At 48.6% G+C, this 21,927-nt stretch overlaps 1 protein-coding gene across 1 annotated transcript in view; it reads right to left on the bottom strand.

Moving 5' to 3' along the window:
• Window positions 1-21,927, bottom strand: part of LOC116272433 (hepatic triacylglycerol lipase-like) — a 158,975-nt gene that overhangs the window by 11,446 nt on the left and 125,602 nt on the right. The window contains 5 exon segments of the mRNA XM_031661188.1: window positions 9,196-9,438; window positions 11,784-12,017; window positions 15,120-15,237; window positions 15,804-15,986; window positions 19,241-19,425. Of these exon segments, the coding sequence (XP_031517048.1) occupies window positions 9,196-9,438; window positions 11,784-12,017; window positions 15,120-15,237; window positions 15,804-15,986; window positions 19,241-19,425 (963 nt within the window).

The raw sequence follows: 21,927 nt of genomic DNA, 5'->3' as shown, positions 1-21,927 counted from the left end.
TTAATATGATATGTATTAATTGGAAGTTAACTGTGTGTTCAGCCCAGTGTTAAATGCAAGTAAAAGCATATAATGGCAGTATGCATAGTAATAACATTGGCTAATATCTATTTTGGCTTTTGCCAGGTGCTTTGCATCTGTCATCTCACTTAACCCTCAGACAAATGATACTATTATTATCTCATTTTAGAGAAGAGGAGACTGAAGCACAGAGAAGTTAAGTGACTTTTCTGGGATCACACAGCTGGTAAGTCGTATACGGCTGGGGTGTCAGCTCTCGCAACCTGACTCCAGAACTTAAACTTCTACATGTTTATACCCAGGACCACTAGCTTTATATACTCTAAGAAAAAAGCTGAATTGTGGAAAGAGATTGAAGTTTAAAAATGTCATAACATTTGTTTAAAAATAAACTAAAAACACCTGAAATATTCAGTAATAGAGGGATGGCTATGAACTAATAACAGCAATTATGATAACTACCATTTAGCTCTTCACCATGTCCCAGACATTGAGCTAATAGTTTCACATAATTATCTCATTTCTCTTTACAACAACTTTATAAGATGCCTACTTTATCTTCCCTCCCACATCATTTTACAAAGGAAGAAGCTGAGGCTCAGAAAAAGTTAAGTAGCTTGTCGTTGTCACGTGGCTAATAACTGATGAAGCTGCAATTAGAAGTTAGTCTGCTGATTCTCAGTTCATCGTCCCAAACATGTGATTTACTCTTATGAAGCCATTAAAAACTATTTTTGGAATGATTTCAATGCTTATGAAAGAAGTGAAGAAGAAAACAAAAACAAAAAAACACAGGCTATGAAATTGTCTAGTGTGAGACCAACTCTGCAAAACAGAATGTGTAGAAGTAGGGGAATTCACAAAAAATATTAACAGTGCTTATCTCTGGAGAGGGCACAGTGGTCATTTTTATTCTCTTCTTTATGTTCTTCTGCAAGTTTCATGTTTTCTGCAGTAAACATGTGTTCTAATTGGAATCCTATTGGAAAAAGAAAGAGCTTTTACAAGTATTGAAAAAGAAGAAAAAGAGAACTAGAAGGTGCAGTCCTTTGTGGCCTCTGCCTTGTCTCATGGGCATCTGTGTCCATGTCTTATCTCCCCAAAGGCAGTCTCAGAACCACACTATTGCTTGGATCTCCACAAGGGCACAGCACACACTAGGCATCCAAGGAGTACTTAACAGGCTCTCTGAGTGAAGAATGACATGGATATACAACTGCATTAAAGACACCAAGAATGAGAAAATAGCTTCCGTTTGTTGAGATCCTACTATGCGTCAAGCTACATACTAAGTGTTTTACATACATCATTTTTGTCCTCATAACAAGTTAAATAATGATGCCCTGCTGGGTAGTGTCCATCTGCTCCCACTACCCCCGCTGTCCTCATCCACTCTGCCCTCCATTGCTCAGCTCTGAGCCCCAGGATGGGATCCCTTAGGCTGCATCTGCCGGACTCCCTCATTGATTGGTTTCTGGTTGGGTGTGACCACTGGAGGGAGAGGCACTAGCAGGAGATCAGGGCGGAGAAGAGAGGCAGGGTTGTTTTCCCTCTGCTCCCCCGTGCTCTGGAGCCTGACTGTGCAGTCACTGCCCTCCCACGATTGGCAGCAGCCCCTCCTCCACGGCTCCGGTTCTTCCACGGCCAGTCCCTTCCCTGGCTCCATCCATCCTGCTGTTAGAGGCAGGGAGCAGCCTCAGTCCTTGTTGGTTTCCTTAACACTGTCCACCCCTCTGTAAGGAGTCCCACTTGCTTTCTTCAACTGATCTAGGCCAGTGGAGTCCTGTTTTCTGCTGAGACCTAGACTGATGCAGTGTTAATTATCCTGGTGAATATAAATAAGGAAGTGGAGGTTTGGAGACCTATAGTTATCCAGATAGTTCAGTGGAGCAGGATTGAAAGCCATGTCCGTCTAATTCCAAAAGACCCTTTCTATACCGCCTGCTGTTTTGGTTCTGCAACCTGAGTCTGTCCCTTGAAAGCAAATGGCGAACAGCTCCCGAAGAAAAGTTGTGGTTCAACACCTGCTTCCAATGAAGCCACCAAGACCAAGTGCCTGCCAGCTCTGACCCCTTGACATCCATCCTGGGCTATTGCTGCCGCAGAGGACGCTCTCCTGTCCCCTAAACGTCTGGTCCCTGAGCCGGGGAAAATGTTTCATGTCCTTGTCTTGGCGATACACTTTTTCTTCCCTTTTCCTTAAGTTGTGAGTAGGAGGAGATTGATTTCTGCATTTGAGATGCTATGGTTCCACGATTTTAGGAGAAGGTGCTGTGTAAAACCCAGGAGTCAGCTTTAGAGGATACAAAGTCCCCTTTAGCTTGCACATCCTATGAATGAGAATTGCCTATCTCCACAACATGTGTCCCCAGAGTAGCACCTCTTCAGGAGGGTGGAACCTGCCAAGGTGTGTGGGCTGTGAGGAGCCAAGCCAGCATGCTTTCTGAGGCTCACGAGGGAACGGGCTGTGGACAGAACCTGCACTGATGGCTGAGGCACCCTTGAGTTTGCAGGAGCACTCCTGAGAAACTCCATGTCTGCACAGGGAATCTTGTGTGACGGCACTTTTTTGGAGAAATCTTTAAATGAAATTAACTTTAAATATAAATGAGTCTTTCATGCTGAGAACTAATTCCTACTGAGAACTAGCTCCTCCTCCTCCTCCTTCTTCCTCCTCCTCTTTTGTAGAGATGAAGTCTCCCTATGCTGCTGAGGCTGGTCTCAAAATCCTAGGCTCACACCATCCTCCTTGGCCTCCCAAAGTGTTGGGATTACAGGTGTGAGCCACCACACCCGGTCCTAATCATTTACTCTTATTTGGATTTTTTGTAAAGTGTTTTTCTTTAAAAATAAAAAAAAAAGAAAGAAAAGAAAAGACAATTTGCCTGTCATTCTACCCTGCCACCCCCAGCACAATGATGCTATTACAAAGATTAAGGAAAAAAGTTGAGTGATTTTGCTCACTTTACCTTATGACATGTTTAATATGGACATTAAAAAATGATTTGGGGAAAATGCTTTTGATCCTGTGACTGCAAAGAGACCAGTACGACATACTCCCAAGTTCTGGCAGCAGAAATTACTTCAGCTCTTAAAGATGAAAGGCAAGAAATAGTCCATTGACCTCGAATGTGACCAGGGAAACTCCATCTAGAGCAGAAATCTGAGGCCTCCGGAGAGGATTCCTCACTAGGAAGAATCCTGGATTGTAACCCTGTGTGGACCCTGCTGGTGCCATTTAATAAAGAAAAACTTATATTTCTTTTCACAAGATCAGGTTATTGAATTTATGAAAAAAGAATGTATTTCTCTCTATGTTCTGCCTCCCAGAAACAATGATTCTGAATCATTAGATGTGGGCTCTGGGAGATATTATGACTCTCTTTGCAAACATCAAAGAGGGCTTTTTTTTGCCCCCCCGCAGAGAAATCCATAGATTTCTCTCATGGAGATGGTAGGAATGAGACCTCTTGTGTTTTCTCCAAGCTCAGAGGGCTTGTTCCTAGACCCGAAATGCCTCTAACTCAGAGGGAAGCTGAAGGTCACAGGACTGAAGGACCCAGGATGGTGTTGTCCAGGGTGTTGCTGCACAAAGAAGGCAGCCGGTGCCAGCAACGCTGAATGAAAGTGAATTAACTCAAAGCAGGTGCAAGTGAAGAAGAAAAAGGGAAAGCGATTTTGTAAACCTTTGTTTACAATACCTGTATGTGTAGGTATTTTCATGGCCACATTTGGGTTTAACAGTACAGTCCCATTTAAGTGATGCCCTGATGTCATGAGACTGGATGCTTGCCCCTTTCTTTTTTAAATTAAACTGAACTTTTTTGAAACAGGATCTCACTCTGTCACCCAGGCTAGAGTGCAGTGGCGCCATCATGGCTCACTGTAGCCTTGACCTTCTGGGCTTAAGCAATCCTCCTGCAGTCTCCCAAGTAGCTGGGACTACAGACATGCGCCACTCTATCTAGCTAAGTTTTAATTCTTTTGTAGAGATGGGGTCTTGCTTTGTGGCCCAAGCTCGTCTTGAACGCCTGGGCTCAAGTGATCCTCCCACCTTGGCCTCCCACAGTGTTGGGACTTACAGGCGTGAGCCACCATGCCTGGCCAACGCCTGCCCCTTCTGTGGGGGGTCTGTTGCTGTCTGTGAGTGGTGGAGATTGGGGAGTGTCTGTGTGTGGCCAGGACTGTTGTGCTGACTGGCGTCCTGTTGCCAGCTCTTTGTGCTGTGGGTGGAATAAGGGTCCTCAACGGGTAGACAGAGCCCCGGGGGTTTGAGTCCTCTCTGCCGCCTGCTACCTTGTGATCTTGAGACCACATAGCCTCTCGGGGGCTCGATTTCTTCATCTGTGAATGCGGATTAAAAACTCTCTTGTAGTGTCGCTGTAAGAGTGTGATAAGATGGTGATGAAAAAATGCCTGTATTCCGGAAGGTGTTAATCGGGTGTTACCTACTTCCTTCCTTCACACTGAACTGACCAGGGCAGGTTTTCAGACCCACCTGCAGGTCCCAGGCTAGTGGTTCATCCCCATGTCTGTTCTCACCTCTTCCTTGGTGCCCACATAGATTTTGTCATTATGTCAAGGTCACAAAAGTGGTTGGCAGCAAGGCCAAGATTCTTGACACTCCTTATCCCAACCCCAAGCCTGTGCTGTCTACGACACCTGCCCCTCCCCCCACCCCCCGCTTCTTCTGGAATTCTCCCTGAAGTCAGTGGAAACCTTCCAAAGAAGAAGCTGAGACAAGCCAAAAACAGACTGCCCGAGTCACAGTTTGGCTCGTCATCTCGCCGACCAGCAGGAAAGGGTGCTCTCATGGCTGCCGTGGGCAACAGAAGCAAGTGTCCCTCAGCCCCCACCCAGGGAGTCTTGAGTGCAGGGGGAAAGGGCAGCATGGGGAGGACAGGAGAAGAGGCGAGGAGATACAGAAGAGGGAGTGTGGAAGGAGGGCAGAGAGGAGGAGGCGGGACACGCAGCTGGAACGCCGCAGGAGGGAGAGGCACTCAGTGGAGGAGCCTTGGTCCTACGCCCCGAGGCCAAGGGCAGTGAAAGGAGCAAAGGCTGGGATTCAGTGCGGTGCTTCCTGCTCACAAATTGTGTGACTTTGCCCTGACCGTGTGTGTGTGTGTGTGTGTGTGTGTGTGTGTGTGTGTGTGTGTGTGTGTCTGTCTGTCTGTCTGTCTTGGGGTTGCTGTGAGGCTCCAGTGGGAAATGAGCTAATGTGTACAACACATCCAGCCCAGTGCCCGGGCAGAGCACCCCCCGAGGGCCCCTTCCCTCCTCTCCACCCGGTTACCTCGTCTGACTGCTGTGAGGATGAAATGAGACGAGGCGCTGGCGAAACAGGATTTACTCCGTACAGATCCGTTTCCCTCCCCCTCCCTTAAAAACAGGCTCCCAAACTGGTAAAGGTTCCTTGTGAGAGAGTGAGAATGGAAGTGGGCGATAAATTGCCTGGTTTCGCTCAGCGACTGTTTCCCAATTCTCTCTCGCTACTGCTGTACTCTCGCAGTGTTTACCCGAGTTCTGGCGTACGGTTGTAGAAAATAGATCCTTTGATGGTTTTGTCGAAATATCTTGGGAGCCAGAGGAATTCAGGCCAAGTTAGTCATCTTTTGTGAAACTACAATCAGGAGGCGATGTTTATCTTGCCCAACCAGACCCTGCACTAAAATATACAGTACAATTAGATGTTTTTGAAAAATAGGCCTTGTGGTTTCTCTGTAGGCCCAGGTTGGGCAAGTCTGCTCTCTTAAGAGTGTAATATGTATTCATCAAAATGCTGGAGGTGGCTGGTGACATAGGCTTTGGGGGCCCAGGTCGGTTGTGATCACGGTTGTGATGGGCGGGGAGTGGTGTAGCTGTGGTGGCCTAGATTAAAATCTTCGTCCCAGCACCACCAATAGACCCCTCGGCAGCGATGGAAATGTTTTATTTCTTTTTTTTTTTTTTTTTTTTTGAGACTGAGTCTGGCTCTGTCGCCCAGGCTGGAGTGCAGTGGCCGGATCTCAGCTCACTGCAAGCTCCGCCTCCCGGGTTTACGCCATTCTCCTGCCTCAGCCTCCCGAGTAGCTGGGACCACAGGCGCCCGCCACCTCGCCCGGCTAGTTTTTTGTATTTTTTAGTAGAGACGGGGTTTCACCGTGTTAGCCAGGATGGTCTCGATCTCCTGACCTTGTGATCCGCCCATCTCAGCCTCCCAAAGTGCTGGGATTACAGGCTTGAGCCACCGCGCCCGGCGGAAATGTTTTATTTCTGTGCTCTCTGATGCGGTAGCCACGTCTTCGAGCACTTGAAAGGTGGCTTGTGTGACTGACAAACTGAATTTTTGGTTCCATTTAATTTAAAGTAACTTAGATTTGGGTTTAAATAGCCACATATGGTTTGTGGCTACCATATTGGACAACATAGCATTATACAGATAGCAGTATCCCATGAGCAGCTGCTTCAAGCAGGCGAGTCTCACATGGGTGCACTTTCCAGCCATGCCCAGGGCGGCTTGATGTGACCACAGAGACGTTACCCTCCACTAGCAAGTGAAACTGGGTTGAGCGGGTGAGGACTTTGCTCACTGGAGGGGCTGAAGCAGAACTGGGGAGAATTTATAGGGGAACAGAAAAGGAGAGGTTGTGGGCTGGGCGCGGTGACTCACACCTGTAATTCCAGCACTTTGGGAGGCCCAGGCGGGTGGATCACCTGAGGTCAGGAGTTAGAGACCAGCCTGGCCAACACGGTGAAACCCTGCCTCTACTAAAAATACAAAAATGAGCTGGGCGTGGTGGTGCACTCCAGTAATCCCAGCTACTTAGGAGGCTGAGGCAGGAGAATCACTTGAACCCTGGAGGTGGAGGTTGCAGTGAGCCAAAATCACGCCACTGCCCTCCAGCCTGGACGACAGAGAGAGACTCGGTCTCAAAAAAAAAAAAAGTAAGAAAGAAAAGGAGAGGGTGTGCCGCAAGCCACAGTTCATCACTGGAACCTCCATCCGGGCTGGGACTTTTGGTTCCTGACCAGTTTCAGGCAGTCCTGCCTTTAGCCTCCTCCTCACTGGATGTTCCCAGGAGCAAGATAAGTAGTCGGTAATAAAGAGACACAAATGTGGTCTCCAAGGGGCTCATCTCGGGTTGGTCTCCACCGAGCACCCTGAAGGTAGGACTGTGTTTGAAGAATGCACAGATGGATGAGTACATTGGTTTTGGTAGCTGGTGGGTGAGGTAATCATGCCCTAATGCAATTCTTTGGTCTTCCTTAATAGGAAAGGGATCTTGTGAGTTCACACCAGCAGGGGATGGTGGTCGGGCACTGGGGCTGTTGGCAAATGGGAGACGCTCGGCCTGGCTGATGCCTACTGCTCTTGTTTCCCCTTCTTCCTTCTTTTGAGGCTTCCCTTCCCCATCTCCAAGCCCCCAGTAGATGTCCTAGGGCTGGACCAAGCCTCTCATTTCAAATGAAGTGCCCAGTTTGGCCCTGAACGATGAAAAATGACCTCTTTTCTTCCCAGCTGATTTCAAGGAGAATGCAATCTCCTCACCCTTCTCTTCCATACCCCCTCTCACCCCCACACGCAGACCAGTGGCAGGTTACAGAGGAGGTAAAAATCACTCCGCTCACTGTTTGGAGGCCCCGGGTCTAAATGCCAGGTCTGCCAAGAGCTTTTTGTCTCTGGACCAATGATTTTCCCCGTCTAGGCCTTGGTTTCCCCACCTGAAAAACGGCAGGGTTGAACCACTCCTCATGATGCAAACATTCCATGATTAAAATAGATCCAATGAAATGTGATTATCTAAGAGGCTTAATCACTCCAGGAGGCATTGCCATTTAAAAGAGGAGCTGGTTAACCCAAATGAGTCTCTAATTGTCAGCCTGCAGCGGAGGAGCTCCCCGAAGCAGGAGGACTTCCAAATTCCCTCACCTGCGTGCTGCCATCTCCTCCAGCCCTAAGGGACAGCCAGCGGAGGGACCCTTTGGCCTGAAAGATCCCGTCCTCACACCAACTACTCTTCAGATGCTATGAGCACCCACAAGACATTTCTGTCATTCCTAGACCTGCTTGGCTGACAGGAGGGAAACCTGGCTGGGGAGCAGAAGTTCAGATACACAGAGAAATCCTGTGCCTCAAAACTAAGTTGCCTGGGAGTTTGAACTCACTCCTGAGAGTCAGGCGGCCCTGTTCCAGGTCTCCTTACAGCCACACAGCTGTGGGCGCCCCACGCGAGTTTTGCTTTCCTCCTCTTTAGAATGGGATAATAATCAGCTCTGCCATCCTCGCCTGGCTGTTGTGAGAACCACAAGGAGTCGATGGCTGCATCAAATGTTTTGTGTAAAATGCTCTCTGAAAGCAAAGCGGTGGCGACAGCCCGTTCACATTCTCTAGATACAAATATCTGCATGGTAATAGTCAAACAGCACATCAGATTGCCTCTCCCAGTGCTGGAGAGGCTGTGCGATGAAACAGTAAGATGCTAAATCACTCCCGAGCTGTTTGAAGGATTAGGCAGAAATGTTAATGGCAACAGATGTCGGCTTGTTCCCTCCAGGAGGATTTAGGTTTCAATGGAGCAGTTCTCTGCTGGCCTCAGCCTAAGACGTGGCCACAACGCTTTCTACAATCTTCCATTCAACCCAGAGAGCTGCCCGGCCCACTTTCTGCCCTGAGGTTAAAAATCTGGCTGGGAAACACTGGAAGCTGAATCTTGTCTTGGGAGTGCCTCAGGGTGAATATCGTATTCTATCAGATCAACTGATTCAAGTCTTAGAAGGAATGAAATGCAGTCTAGAATCCAGTTTTTTTCACGGGGGCCCTGAACAGAGATGAAAGAACTGGGTTCTAGGCTGTGTTTGGAGACGCCTCAAGTCCCTGTACAGTGAGATCTGGGTGGCCCAGGTAAACTGTGCGTGGCCGTGCAGATCTAACATTCTAGGGGAGCATGAAAATGGATACAGAGGCCAACCCAAGGGTCGTTTCAGAAATTATCAAGGTTTCTCCTCTTAGCCCTTGGCAGCAAGGTGGCCACACTCTTGGGACAGGAGAAAGGCTGTGTCAACGTCGCTGTCTGGAGCCTGCACAGTTTCAGAAACACTGAAGCACCTCCAGGAAAAGAACCAAGGGAACTTCTGAGCCCTGTGGACAGGGCACTGCATCCTGCCCTTCTGAAGGCTCCCCGGCTCCACACTCACCTTTGAAGGGAGACTGGGCTCGCGTCACGAGGAAGAGCTTCTTGCTCTTGCTCCGGGGCTCCTGGCGGACGTGGTAGCCCAGCGTGTTGCAGCGGCCCTTCTTGCAGCTCAGGCACAGGCCCTGGCTGAAGCTGTCCATGTCGCTGCACAGGTAGGCCACACTCTGCGTGCCGGCATGCAGCAAGGAGTCGATGAAAAGGTGCACAGATCGCTCGTGGGAGCATTTTATGGTCTGGGTGATGGCTGGAACACAGGGCAAGAAGGATGTTATCACCTTAACCCAAAGCAGCCTCAACTCAGAGGCTCACCTTGGTTCTCAGCCCACAGGAGGTTAGAAGTAGCACACGGAACAGGCAGGGGTGGGCTTGTCAAGGCAGACCCCCGACAACGGCGGGATGTGACAACTCACTGGAACTAAGGAAAGTAGACCCTTTGAGTCATGTAGTGTCAGGCAAAATCCCAGGCACTGCCGGGATCCTGAGAGCACTCCTCTATGACAGCGTGTTACAGTGGGCGTTTTAATAGGCACCCAAGTCACTAAGGAAAGATCAAATTCATTAAGAGCGCAGGTTAGTGTAATTTATTATAGAAATATTTCTATCTTAAATGAGATAATTTAAAATGCCCAGGTGCTGATGCCTGGAGGGTGGGGTTTCTGGAACAGGCTTGCGTGGGACACCTTTTCTCTTAATATAACCAGATACACGAGACAATCTCGTGGCACTCTGATGGTCTGGAGAATGCTGAGGCCTCCCGACAATGTCTACCTTGTGTCCCAAAGCAGCCATTGCATCCCGTAGGTAACGGGCCTGTGAAACCAGCACAAGAATTGGATTTGGAAGGACACTGCCCAGTAACCAGGTCTGGACAGGCCTCACCTCCAAAACAAGCTTATGAGGTTGATCTACCAAGAATTTGACCTTTTTTTTTTTTTTTTGACTCTCTAAACTTTAATCTAATCTGTAGTAAATAATTCTCAAAGGATGTTGAGGAACCACCACAAGATATGTGAAACATTTGCTGTACAGGGACAGCATAGGTGACTTTGCCAAAACCTATTTCCCCAGGTGTCTGGAGGTTAAATGCCAAGATGAGTTATCACAGTCCATGGACGCTGGCGGCTGCATTCCTGGAGCACCTACTCGGAGACTGTGTATGCTGCGTGCCCTCCGCTCCTCCACTGCCTGCATCTTCACTGCAGCTCCTTGAGGCAGCTGTTATCAAGGAGAAAACTGAGCTTCCAAGACATCCACTAACTCACCCAAGCTCATCCACCCAGGAGGTGGTGAGGGTGAAACCGCAGTTATCCAGTGAGCCCCTGCGCAGCTGTGGCTGGGAGAACTACCCCAGGAACCCTTTCAAACACAGAGGTGAAGACAACTGAGGAAAACCACCCCAAGCTTGGGCAAGCTGAATACCTACATTTGGTTCCATCACTTTGAAGTTTAGCACAAAAGAGCAATGGTAATGATTGGTCAGGAATGTGTTTACCAGGCAAATAAAGCCCATACACCATTCTGGTGGTCTGCACCGAGCTTTGTGGGGATGAAGTTTGGGATGAGGGCTGGATAGTCAGCTGGGAACTGCTGGTGGCTGGAGGGGAGGTGATGGGGTGGGGGAGGTGGGAGGGATGTAAGCAATGATAAGGGCAAGTTCCCGGAAGGCTCTCTCAGGCCTGTGCGGTGGAAGGCTGGGAGTCCAGCCAAAATGAGATGATGTGGAGTGTGAAGGTCATTCTGATATTGGAGAGGTGAGGGTGGTGTCATCACAAGAGAGTGTGTTCTCAGCTGAGTGTCGCATGATCAGGGTGAGGTGGCTTGTGGGGGTGGAGGGCTCTAGTTGGCTTGGAGTGATTGGCATGTCTTAATCAGGATGATATTTTATAATAGCAAGAAATTTGGAATGCCCCTGGAATGTGCTGCTTCTGCTGACATTTTTGTTCTTTAATCCTGTTCATATTGTCAATGTGCATGTTAATATTTCGGTTTTAGGACTTGAGAGAGAAGTGGGATCACAACCCAGATAACAGCACATTCTGTGTCTGCCCTGAGGTAAAGGGCGTAACAAGGACATATTTGAAGCTGAATTTCCCATCGGGAGAATCTGAGTAATTTCCCCAATTAAACTGATGGGGTGGGATGAAGAGTGAGACCTTCATCAAGAAGCCACAGCCTATTAAGTGGATTTTCATGTGGTTCAGAATAGAGGCAGTCCCTGGAATGAGGAAACGTCCGGAGAAGGAAGAATAACCACAGGCGTCTGGACTCAACTCTCGGAAGAGCTGGTACCCCGGGAGAGGCTTTGCCTGGGCACACAGGGCCGGGATGAGAAGTGGAGGTTCTTGTTGGTGCCCTCCGCTCATCCTTAGGGCATGGCCTTGGCCTGTTGCCAGGAGTGGCCTGCTGGGGGATGGGCACCCTTGCCCACTCCCGTATTCCTTCTCTCTGGGTGGGCTTGGTGGCCATACACCCTGGGCGCTATCTTTGCTGAACTCTTCCCTGAGTCCCACATGTTGGTAGATTCTGCTGAATTCCAGAGGCCCCATTGAAATGTAGGCCGGTGCTCCCGGCCCATGACTTCGTTCTCACCATTGAGGCCGTGCTTGGCAATATGTCTGTAGAGCTCTAGGAAGTGGCAGCCAGGCTGGAAGGAGCCCCCGTTGGGATAGAAGTCATAGTGCCCTATGGGCTGTTTGATGCCCACGCTCAGGCCCATGTGCTCCCGGGTAAAGGTATGAATGGCATCCACAAAATTGGCGTCATCTGGAGAAAGACGATTGCTGGGGGAGCTTCCCTCAAACAAAGGGCCCGCGGCATCCAACCCTAATTGGAAAGCAGGGGTAAGGGTTAGATGGGAGCAGGGAGAGGAGAAGAGAAATGTGCTCTTTAGCTTTTGGATATTATTATACATTAATGAACTAGCAGGAAGAAGAAACACCTCGGGCATAATCCTTCTCTGGACAACCTTGCCATAACCTTTTCTCAGTAAAACCACAGTAATTCATGGTGCCAACAATGACACACAGGCTGGGCATTAGCTAGGGAAGGAAAGAGGTTTGCAGAAACTATCCAGTGGTAGACACAAGGTTATGATGCCTGAGGCCAGGAGGCCTGGACAACATCGTGAAACCTCATCTCTAAAAAAAAAGAATACAAAAATTAGGTGGGTGTGGTGGCATGTGCCTGTCATTTCAGCTACTCAGGAGGCTGTGGCAGGAGGATTGCTTGAGCTCAGGAGTTTGAGATTGCAGTGAACCGTGATTACACCACAGTGACCCAGTCTCGGCAACAGAGGGAGATCCTATCTCAAAAAGAAAAAAAAAAGGAATAAGGTTATGAGGGAATGCTTGATTTACTTAAGCAAATCGATTTTGAGTACCTCTCAAGCTACTTTCAAGACCATCTGTTTGCGTACAAAAAAAGCCAATATGCTCATTATAAGCAGTTCCAACCTACCTATCAAAGAATGAAATTTATTTGCTTGTATGTCATCAATAATTTCCCTAAACAAGCTGATTTTTCTCCTACAGTGTCATTTCATTAGAACGTCCAGAACAGCCACGGGACACCACTGTATGGGGTGAAAATGTTGTGTGCAAGGAGGGTAGCTCAAAGCTCTGGGCCTCAAATGACAGATGTTTGTGCAGGAAGTAAGGTGGCAGCTCCTGGCTGACTGTGGTTGGGGAGTATTTATGCACTCAAAGTTTTTGCCTGTCTTTCTTCCTCTGCCTTCTCTGGAGGACCCTCTGGTGTCGCACCCTAGCCTTGGCTTCCTTCCCTACTCGGGGGCAAAGGAATTGAGAGTAGGCTATGAGATCACCCGTTCTCCAGCTCTACCCACAGTGACAAATGAAAAACGTCCTTGGCCGGGCGCGGTGGCTCATGCCTGGTAATCCCAGCACGAGGCTGAGTCTGGCAGATCATCTGAGGTCAGGAGTTGGAGACCAATCTGGCCAACATAGCAAAACCCCGTTTCTACTAAAAATACAAAAATTAGCCGGGCGTGGTGGTGGGCATCTGTAGTCCCAGCTACTTGGGAAGCTGAGGTAGGAGAATCGCTTGAACCCGGGAGGTGGAGGCTGCAGTGAGTCAAGATCATGCCACTGCACTGTAGCCTGGGCAACAGAATCAGACAGAATCAGACTCTGTCTTAAAAAAAAAAAAAAAAAAAAAGAGAAAAAGAAAAATGTCCTGATATGATTTCTATTCCTTTCTTCATCAGACTGATGACAAGATGGCAAGAGGGTGTTGAGCCTTCCTGCTGTCTCTGAGGTGGGTGGGACTTGCTGATACGCCTAATGTGACCCACAGCACCAGTCGAATGGAGAGGGTTCTGGGCCTCTGGGCCTGAGGCTGCCTCGCTGGGTGTGGACTCTGCCCTCTGGCCCTGCTTCTTCGGTGGGAGGGCTGCTCTCCCCAGGCTACTGTGGGTTAAATCCATAGGGGCCACACGCCCGTCTGTGACCAGGCTTCCCCAGTCACCAGCAAGATGAACAAAAAAGCATGAGGAAATGAGCTCTCATCATCACAAAAGTATTCCGTTTAAATGTCTGTCATTATCCCCATTCTTTCTCATGTTAAAAGAAATTCTTTTATAAAGGAATGGTGACAGTAGATAGTAGCTGTTTGTAAACACGTCCTCATGGCCGGCTGTGGTGGCTCACACCTGAAATCCTAGCACTTTGGGAGGCTGAGATGGTGGATCACGTGAGGTCGGGAGTTCGAGACCAGCCTGACCAACATGGTGAAACCCTGTCTCTACTAAAAATACAAAAAATTTAGCCAGGTATGGCTTAGCTACTTGGGAGATTAAGGCAGGAGAATTGCTTGAACCCAGGAGACAGAGGTTGCAGTGAGCTAAGATCGCGCCACTGCATTCCAGCCTGGTCAACAAGAGCGAAACTCTATCTCAAAAAAAAAAAAAAAAAAAAAAAACAGTCCTCACTTGATAAAATATAAAATTGCAACAACTCTGTTATTCATCTAAAACGCTCTTTGTTTTGGCCTGTGAAGTATTGTTTGAGCCTGCTGGGTCTTGAAGGATGAGTATGAGTTTGGGTGGGTGGGTGGTGGGCAAAGCAAACAGTGCATGCAAAGGCCCAGAGGCACAAGAGGCCGTGGTGTGTTCGTGAAGTGGAGAAAAAACTTGTGTCGCTGAAGCCTAGAGCTATGGGAAGGGATCAGCAGGATGAGAGGCTGGGGCGCTCTGGGGCTTCCACACTGAGAAGGGCCTTGCCTGTGCCTCCTGGGTTTTTATACCTGTGGTAACAGTGGGCCTCAGACTTGGACTGGGGAACAGTTTGACCAGGTGTGTGGTTTTGGATCCCAATCCCTGGCAGTGTGAAGGGTGGGGTTGGTGTCACGGAAGCCTGGGAGGAAGGCCTTCCTTGCACATGTGCAGACCTTCTTGGATATCTTGGGCCATTTCTGAGTGGGTATGAAATTTGGGGTGAAGTTTTTGATACAGAGCTCCCTCCCTCAACCCAAATGGGTCCCAGAATAAAACACACACGTTTCACAAATGTGGAACCGGAGGCACTAAAGTGGCTGATGAATTACAGCAAATTAAGGCTGTGATTCTTCACTCCTTAACTCGCCCAAATTGGACTTTGTAAATTATAGATTAAAAAATAAGACTCTTTCTTGCTAGAAAAGTCTATGTTTTAGTCCCATTTGGCACACCTACATGAGGCTTTCATTTGAGGACAGGCAATAGGAATCGAGGCTGTAATTTGCTCTGAATTCTCTGGCACAGCAATCCATGACATTGGTCATGTTTGAGAGAATGTTACAAGTCCTCTCATGAGCTCTGATCCCTCGCAGTAAGAGTTGGGGTGTTTTAATGATGCGCCTGTTGGAAAAGCAGGTCCTTGTTGGACGCCCCCATGCAGTGGAATCAGTGTGTGAGTTATTAGACATGGTTACCTGTGATTCTCCCAATCTTGCGCGTTCCACCGATGGAACTGCCGGCAAATCCTGACACGTGTGCACCCAGGCTGTACCCAATTAGGTGAACATGGCTTCGAGAGAATTGAACAGATTCCTGGAAGACAGCAGCGGGATGGGGGCAGGAGAAGAGCTGCCTGGATGAAAGCCTTTTGCGGTCCAGTGTGTTGTGGCACCCACCCTGTTCTTCGTGGCTGCTCGGAAATGAGGTGTCTTATTCACACTCCAAACTGAAACTAGTCTGTCACCTGGCTGACTGTCCTGGGACTCAGGTACCTGTGACCTTGCCTGGTAGCTGCGGCCTCCTGCCTGCCTGTCTTCCACTGGACACTAATGCCCTACAGAAGTGATCCCACTCATTTGTGTGGGGGCCTGATAGCTTACAGGGTGTGTTTGTATCCCTTAGCATATCCAAGGGGGTGAGCATAAGAGGAATAGTGGATGAGGAGAGGGGAGAAGATGGTTCTGCGAAATAGGGGTTCAAGGGAGGCATCTGAGAGAGACCTGGGGTCTGGTGTCAGTCCCGTGCCTTCTCATTCCCGTGAGCTGAGCATTAGTGCTTCTCCTGCTTGGACTGCTGTTGGAGACCAGCTTAATTCATTCACTCACAGAGGAAGGGAAAAGAGGGAAGGCAGGTGAAGGAAGGATGGGGCAGGTTGGTACCTCCAGCCACCGGAGAAGAGCCGCGACCTCCTTGCCCACGAGGCGGGTATTGCGGACGGCGATGGTGTAGTGGTGGTGGGCCAGGGTGATCCAGTCCACTAGCCCCACGTTCACTGGCTGGGCCGGCTGAGATTTCAGCGCGGCCACCATCTGCCAGATCCAGTTTTCTAGTAAGCCGTCCACCTGAGGAGGGCACAGAGGGAGGGTCACACTCGTTTCCTTTCTCCCCGCTCACCCTTCTTCCTTCTCCAGCTCTTGGATAATGCTGGCTCCTTCCCCACAAGAGGAAGGGCTTGCCACGAGGTTTCTCAGCCATGCATAGTTGACATTTTGGGCCAGAGAATTCCTTGTTGTGGGGGCTGTCCTGTGCATTGTACGATGTTTAGCAGCATTCCTGGCCTTCACTAACTGGATGCCAGCAACACCCACCCACTGTCCCAGGTTTTGAAAACCAAAAATGTCTCCAGATTTTTCTCAACGTTCCCCTCCTCTGTAAATGATTATCTTAATGCTTTTCTACTTTGGGACTTTCTAAACCTTGAAACAGTGGAGAAATATGTGTAAATCAGGTCCTGGAAGCTGACCTGTCCCTTCGGGCCATTTGTACGCTTCCTCGTGCATGAGGCTGCCCCACCTCACCCCTAAACCCACAGTGCTGGTTCTGCCCTGCAGACTACATTATGCTGGACTTAGCGGGATAGGCACTGTAAGTCTGACACAGTAGGAGCTAAAAAATGTTTACAGCTAATTGTTCTGTGTGTGTGCCTTGTTTGAGAACCAATTTGCAGGGCACTCCTAATGGTTTCACAGAGCAAAGACGCTTGTGCTGGGTCTTAAAGGATCCATAGGAGTCCAGTAAGAAGAATATGGGTGGGGGCTGGGCGAGGTGCCTCATGCTTGTAATCCTAGCACTTTGGGAGGCCAAGGCAGGGGGATTGCTTGAGCCTAGGAGCTTGAGACCAGCCTGGGGAACATGGTGAAACCCATCTCTACAAAAAATACAAAAGTTAGCCAGGCATGATGGTGCATGACTTTAGTTCCAGCTACTCCAGAGTCTGAGGTGAGAGGATGGCTTGAGCCTAGGAGGTTGAGTCTGCAGTGAGCTGAGATCACACTGCCCTCCAGCCTGGGTGATAGAGTGAGACCCTTTCTCAACAAAACAAAACAAAGAAACAAAAAGAATACCGGTGGGCAGGTGAATGTGGTAGTGGTGAGGTCTAGGGCATTCCGGGCGGAAGGAACAGTGCGTGCAGAGGCACAGAATTGTGAAAGGGCAGTGTGGTTTGTCAGGGGAGGGGAGAAAAGTTGGTGAGGTGAAGGATAGACAATAGGAGGTGAAGGCTTGACAATAGGGGGTGAAGCTGGAGAGCTCCACTGAGGGCCTGTCACGCCATTCCAGGGTAAGACGCATTCCTTTACTAGATGTTTACCAAGTGCCTTCTATGTGCATGGAGAATCTTGGGCTCAAATCCAGGCTCTCCCAGTTACTAACTGAGTAACCTTGGGCAAGTTATTTAACTTCTCTGTGACTCAGTTTCCTCACCTGGAAAATGCAGTTAATAATGCTCTCCTTCCAGGATTGTTATGAAGGAGAAATGAGTTAATAGATCTAAAGCACTTAGAGCAGTGTCTGGAGCATAGTAAGGACTCAGCAAATGTTCGTTACTGCAGTTGTTGTTGTTATTAATATCAGTAGTAATAGGAGGAGGAGACATACACTAGGTTGGACAGAATTTTGATAAGGAAGAGTGCACGTTGGTAAAAGGATCCTGGTAAGAGGCTCCTGTGGTCTTCATGTTGCCTTTATAAACAAGACTCATTCATTTGATCTTTAATTCAGTTAACAAACATTCTGGAGCACTGATTACATAATGAATACTGAGCCACAGTAGTCAATTAGATGAGACTAGGACAGAATCCTTCCCAGGAAGCAGCTTACAGCTAGCAGAGCAGAGAAACACAGACAATTAGAAAGCCGAGCTGCAGAGCAGTGCTGGAGAGTGCTCAGGGCCGCACTGGAAGACCCAGTGATACTGAATGCCGCTGCGGGAGTGCTGGGATGAAGGCAGCAATGGCTTGCAGGAGGACCTGTTTGGGACTGTGTCTTACAGGAAAAGAGGAGGAGAAAGAATGCTGTAGGCAGAGGGCACAGACTGAGCCAAGACCAAGAAGAGAGAAGGCAGGCGCATGGGGTGTGGAGGAAGCTATTAATACAAGCAGTTGGAAGTTGCTGGAACGTCATGTGGGAGGCAGGGAGAGGTGAGGGGAGGCAGGTGATGGAAGGGTTCATTTTGCCTTCCAGGGTAGGATAGATGGGGGTTTCAAGTACTTTTCAACTAGATGGCGGGGAAAGGTTTCTAAGTCGTGAAACAGACAGCAAAATCTCTGGAGGGTTCAAATTGTGAACTATGCTTGAAATCATGGGTGGGCTAGACACTGGGGAGGCAGGATTTCCTCTTGGCAACAAGTCCTCAGACGGTTTGACTTCACCTATTGCCAACAATATCCTTTCTCTCCTTCTTCCATAGTAATAGAATTTTTAGCATCACCAAAAGGCTACACTTTCTTTAAGAGCCTATACGTTTCAGCCACCTTTCCGCTTAGATACGGTCAATGGATGTAACTGGGAGAATTTCACAGAGGCTCTGGGACACCTAAAAAACACTCTTTTATACCAAAAGCCATTGAATTGTGTATACTTTGAATGGATAAATGGTATGCTTTGTAAATTATATCTCACTAAAGCTCTTGTAAAAACCTTGCTTTTGACCCCTTGGCATACATCTTTTACTACATTGTGCTTCCTGGAATAAAGATGTGATGGCTAGTGCTCTAGCTGTCATCTTGGACTATGAGGATGAGGGTCACACCCCAAGATGGCAGAACACTGAGCTGGAAGGAGCTGGGGCCTGGAGGACTTCATTGACCAAAGCCATCTAGCTGGTTTTTGGGTTACATATATCCTTGGAATATTTTATGAAGTGAAAACACATGTCTGTTTTCTTTGAACCACTGCTAATTTGAGTCTCTGTTATTCGCAGCTGAACTTAAACCTTGCTGATACAAAATTTCACTGGGAGTCCATTCTTCTGGCTTCCTACGTCCCCCCGTGTAATATGCAGATTTAAGAAGGAGGCTTCCCCCTGCATGGGCTGCAATCCTTTGTGGGCCCCAATGGGCTGTGTGACCTCTTTGAGCCACATGCTATCTGAAACATGGAGATAATTATATTTTCTCACCCTGCTTACTCATGGAATTGAGATAATCAGTGAGCTAATGCGTGGGGAAGCACCTGGAAAATTAGAACATGCTTTATAAACATTATGCATGGAGTTGTTATCACCAGCTCCCTGTCTTTTTATGAACATTGAATGCACTAGAAAGAAAAAAACAAAATGTGAAATCGGAGAGAAAAAAGGCATGTCAGCATTTCCTACCGACCACCCATGGATTATCATCACCAGAGGCCGGGAGGAGTTGAAGCCGCACTCCTGTAACGTGTCCAGATGATTGATTCGAATCTGACAGCCCTGATTGGTTTCTCCAAAGAGCAGGAATCTGGTCTTCGTCTCATGCAGCGTTTTGTTTGTTTCAACAGCTTGAGCTCTTCTTCCAAATGGCTCTGGAATATAAGATTGGGGATGGTGCTTAGCCTGGCATCTGCTCCACCTGCAGCCCTCCGTCTTCTCAAAGGCTGCTTCTACAAGCACAAGCCAAAGAGGTTACTGGGAGATGCTGGAGATCAGAATGAGCCACAACTTTGGGGAGCCCCAAAGACTGTTTCCAGTGGAATGGCTAAGTGATGGAGGGTGGCCTAGAAGGACCCAACACAGAGATTGAGATCACCAGATCCTCTATCCTGCATCCCAGTGACCAGCCAATCAGGCACTAGAGTCACCCTCTAGGTCATGAGGAATATAGGCAAGGCAGTTTTGGAGGCTCGGTGGATAATCACCTCACCCCAAATCACACTGCCAAAAACTGATAGAGATGGGATTTGAACCTAGGTATTGCGGTCTCCAATTTCATCCCTACATCCCTACCTAGGGAGACAGTGAATAGAGCATCTTAGTTGGGTGACACTATGTATTAGCTCCTGTGGCTCAACTTGTCCTCACGTGCAGACACATTATGTCAGGTAAGCCTTGCAGGGACAAGGTACAGGGGTGAGGGTGGGGTGGGGTTGGGGGAATCACAGAGGGAGTAGTGGAAGCCGCTTGAGGGAGGGTGTGGCATTCAGGGAGGAATTTTGAGGGAATGTGATGTTGAAGGATGATTGAGTGTATGTGTGTGTTTTGTTGCAGGGGTCGGGGGTGGCTGAGGGAGCAACACGAATCAAGGCTCAGAGGCATGCAATCTTGCATGCATAAAGAGGCAGGAGACAAGGCCAGGCAGGCCAGAGCAAGGAGGGCCCTGGGATGCTGAAGAGTCTGGGCTTCACGCTCCAGATGCCAGGCTGCTGCTGCTGCTAAAGAGTTTGCAGCAGAAAACAGTAGAGGAATATCCATTCGAAGGCTTTCCAAGGCCGTGGGAGGTGGAAAAGGAGAGGAAGATTGTTTTTAAGATCTCACCTTCTGTTGTTTGACTGAAGGGCCTTCCAGCCTCTCTTCTGGGGGAGCCTCACCATGACCATGAGCCACTTTGGAGTGGGGGTGGGTGGCCATCCAACTCTGCTAGGCACCCTGACAACTGTCCTGTCTCTGTGGTGGACCAGAGAAGGACACCTCTGCGAAGAGGCCTGGTAGAGCCTGAGGAGGTGGCGCGTTTCCATGGCGTGGCATGTCAAGATGAGCGCATCTTTTCTGCCAAGATTAGGAATCAGGCCAAGAGCTGGGAGAGGAAGCTCTCATCCCTTCCTTCTGGTAGAAGGTGGGCTCCTCTGTGGCTGAGGAGCAGACAGAAGGCCATTCTGACCTTTTTGGTCAGTGAACTCAATTCAGCCCAATTACTAAGGACCCTGATCATTCTTTCTGAGCATAAAATCATTCAGGCTTCTCGAATAATATGTCTTGGGCTTTTGGTTTCAGGGGACAGCAGGACCAAGAGATGATGAACCTACAAAGTGCAAGGGGAGGTGTTAATGAAACCAATTTTCCTACCCGAAGGGTATTAAGTCAAAAGGTTATTAATTCTCAGCAAAGGGCAATGATTTTTCACTATGATGACAGAATGAAATGCATCATATTTTATTAAAAGGAGATGTGAGCAAGAATTTGAATAAGTTTTCTGAGATAATGAAGAAAATTTCTGCCTCCCTGTTTGGCTTTTCTGAGCTTATAGAGGGTCTCAGCTTGCCCTCACTCCTGGAAGCCTGCTTCCAACCTAGCCTCCTGGTTTCACTGGGTGCCCTCCTGATTGTCTAAGTCAGAAGCCGGGGTATCACGTTGCACCGCTATGCCAGCCTCTCCATCAGTCCAAAGCTTCAGGCTTCCTAAATATCCCTAGAATCCTGTGCCTTAGTTCCCATGCACACTGTATCTTGCTTGGTTTATTGCGACAGCCTCCTAACTGGTCTCTCTCTGTTTGGTCTCTCCGTCCTCCTGCACACAGCGGGTCAAATAGTCTAGAACAGAAATGACTATACCTGTTAGTGACTTTCAGCTTCATGGTATTGCAGCCAAGGCCACCACCTGAATGATGATCCCTCATCCCCCACCTCCTCCTCTCTTTTCGTTCTCTTGCTACCAGCAGTTCTCAAATGCCCTTTTGGATGCCAGTACCTTTGCACTTCACCTCCTGCTCTTCTCTGCTGCTCCATTCATTAAAATGGAACTGAGACTTCACAGCCTCCAGGAAGCCTTCTCATCTAGTCAGAGATGATTACTCCTTCTTGCTGTCAGCACCGTACTGCCTCCCTGATCCTAATGCACTTGCCGTGCAGCTGGGTGATTTATTTATCCAGGTGTGTTCTTCCTTCGCCTGTCAGTGAACTCATGGACGGTAGCACTGGGCACAATGGTGGGTACTCAGTAAATGTTAGTGAGCGGTGAGGTGTCCTGCCAGATCCAGATCTCAGATCAAAGGCTGGCACCCAATCTTCAGCCATTTATACATTGGACCTAACGTAGCTCATTTTCTTTTATTAAGAGACTGAAACACTACACCTTTCTTCGTTTTAGGATAC

This window comes from Papio anubis, unplaced genomic scaffold (genome assembly GCF_008728515.1).
Source record: "Papio anubis isolate 15944 unplaced genomic scaffold, Panubis1.0 scaffold104, whole genome shotgun sequence".
In the NCBI taxonomy this organism is placed as follows: Eukaryota; Metazoa; Chordata; class Mammalia; order Primates; family Cercopithecidae; genus Papio; species Papio anubis.
This window is presented reverse-complemented; position numbering and strand designations above follow the sequence as displayed.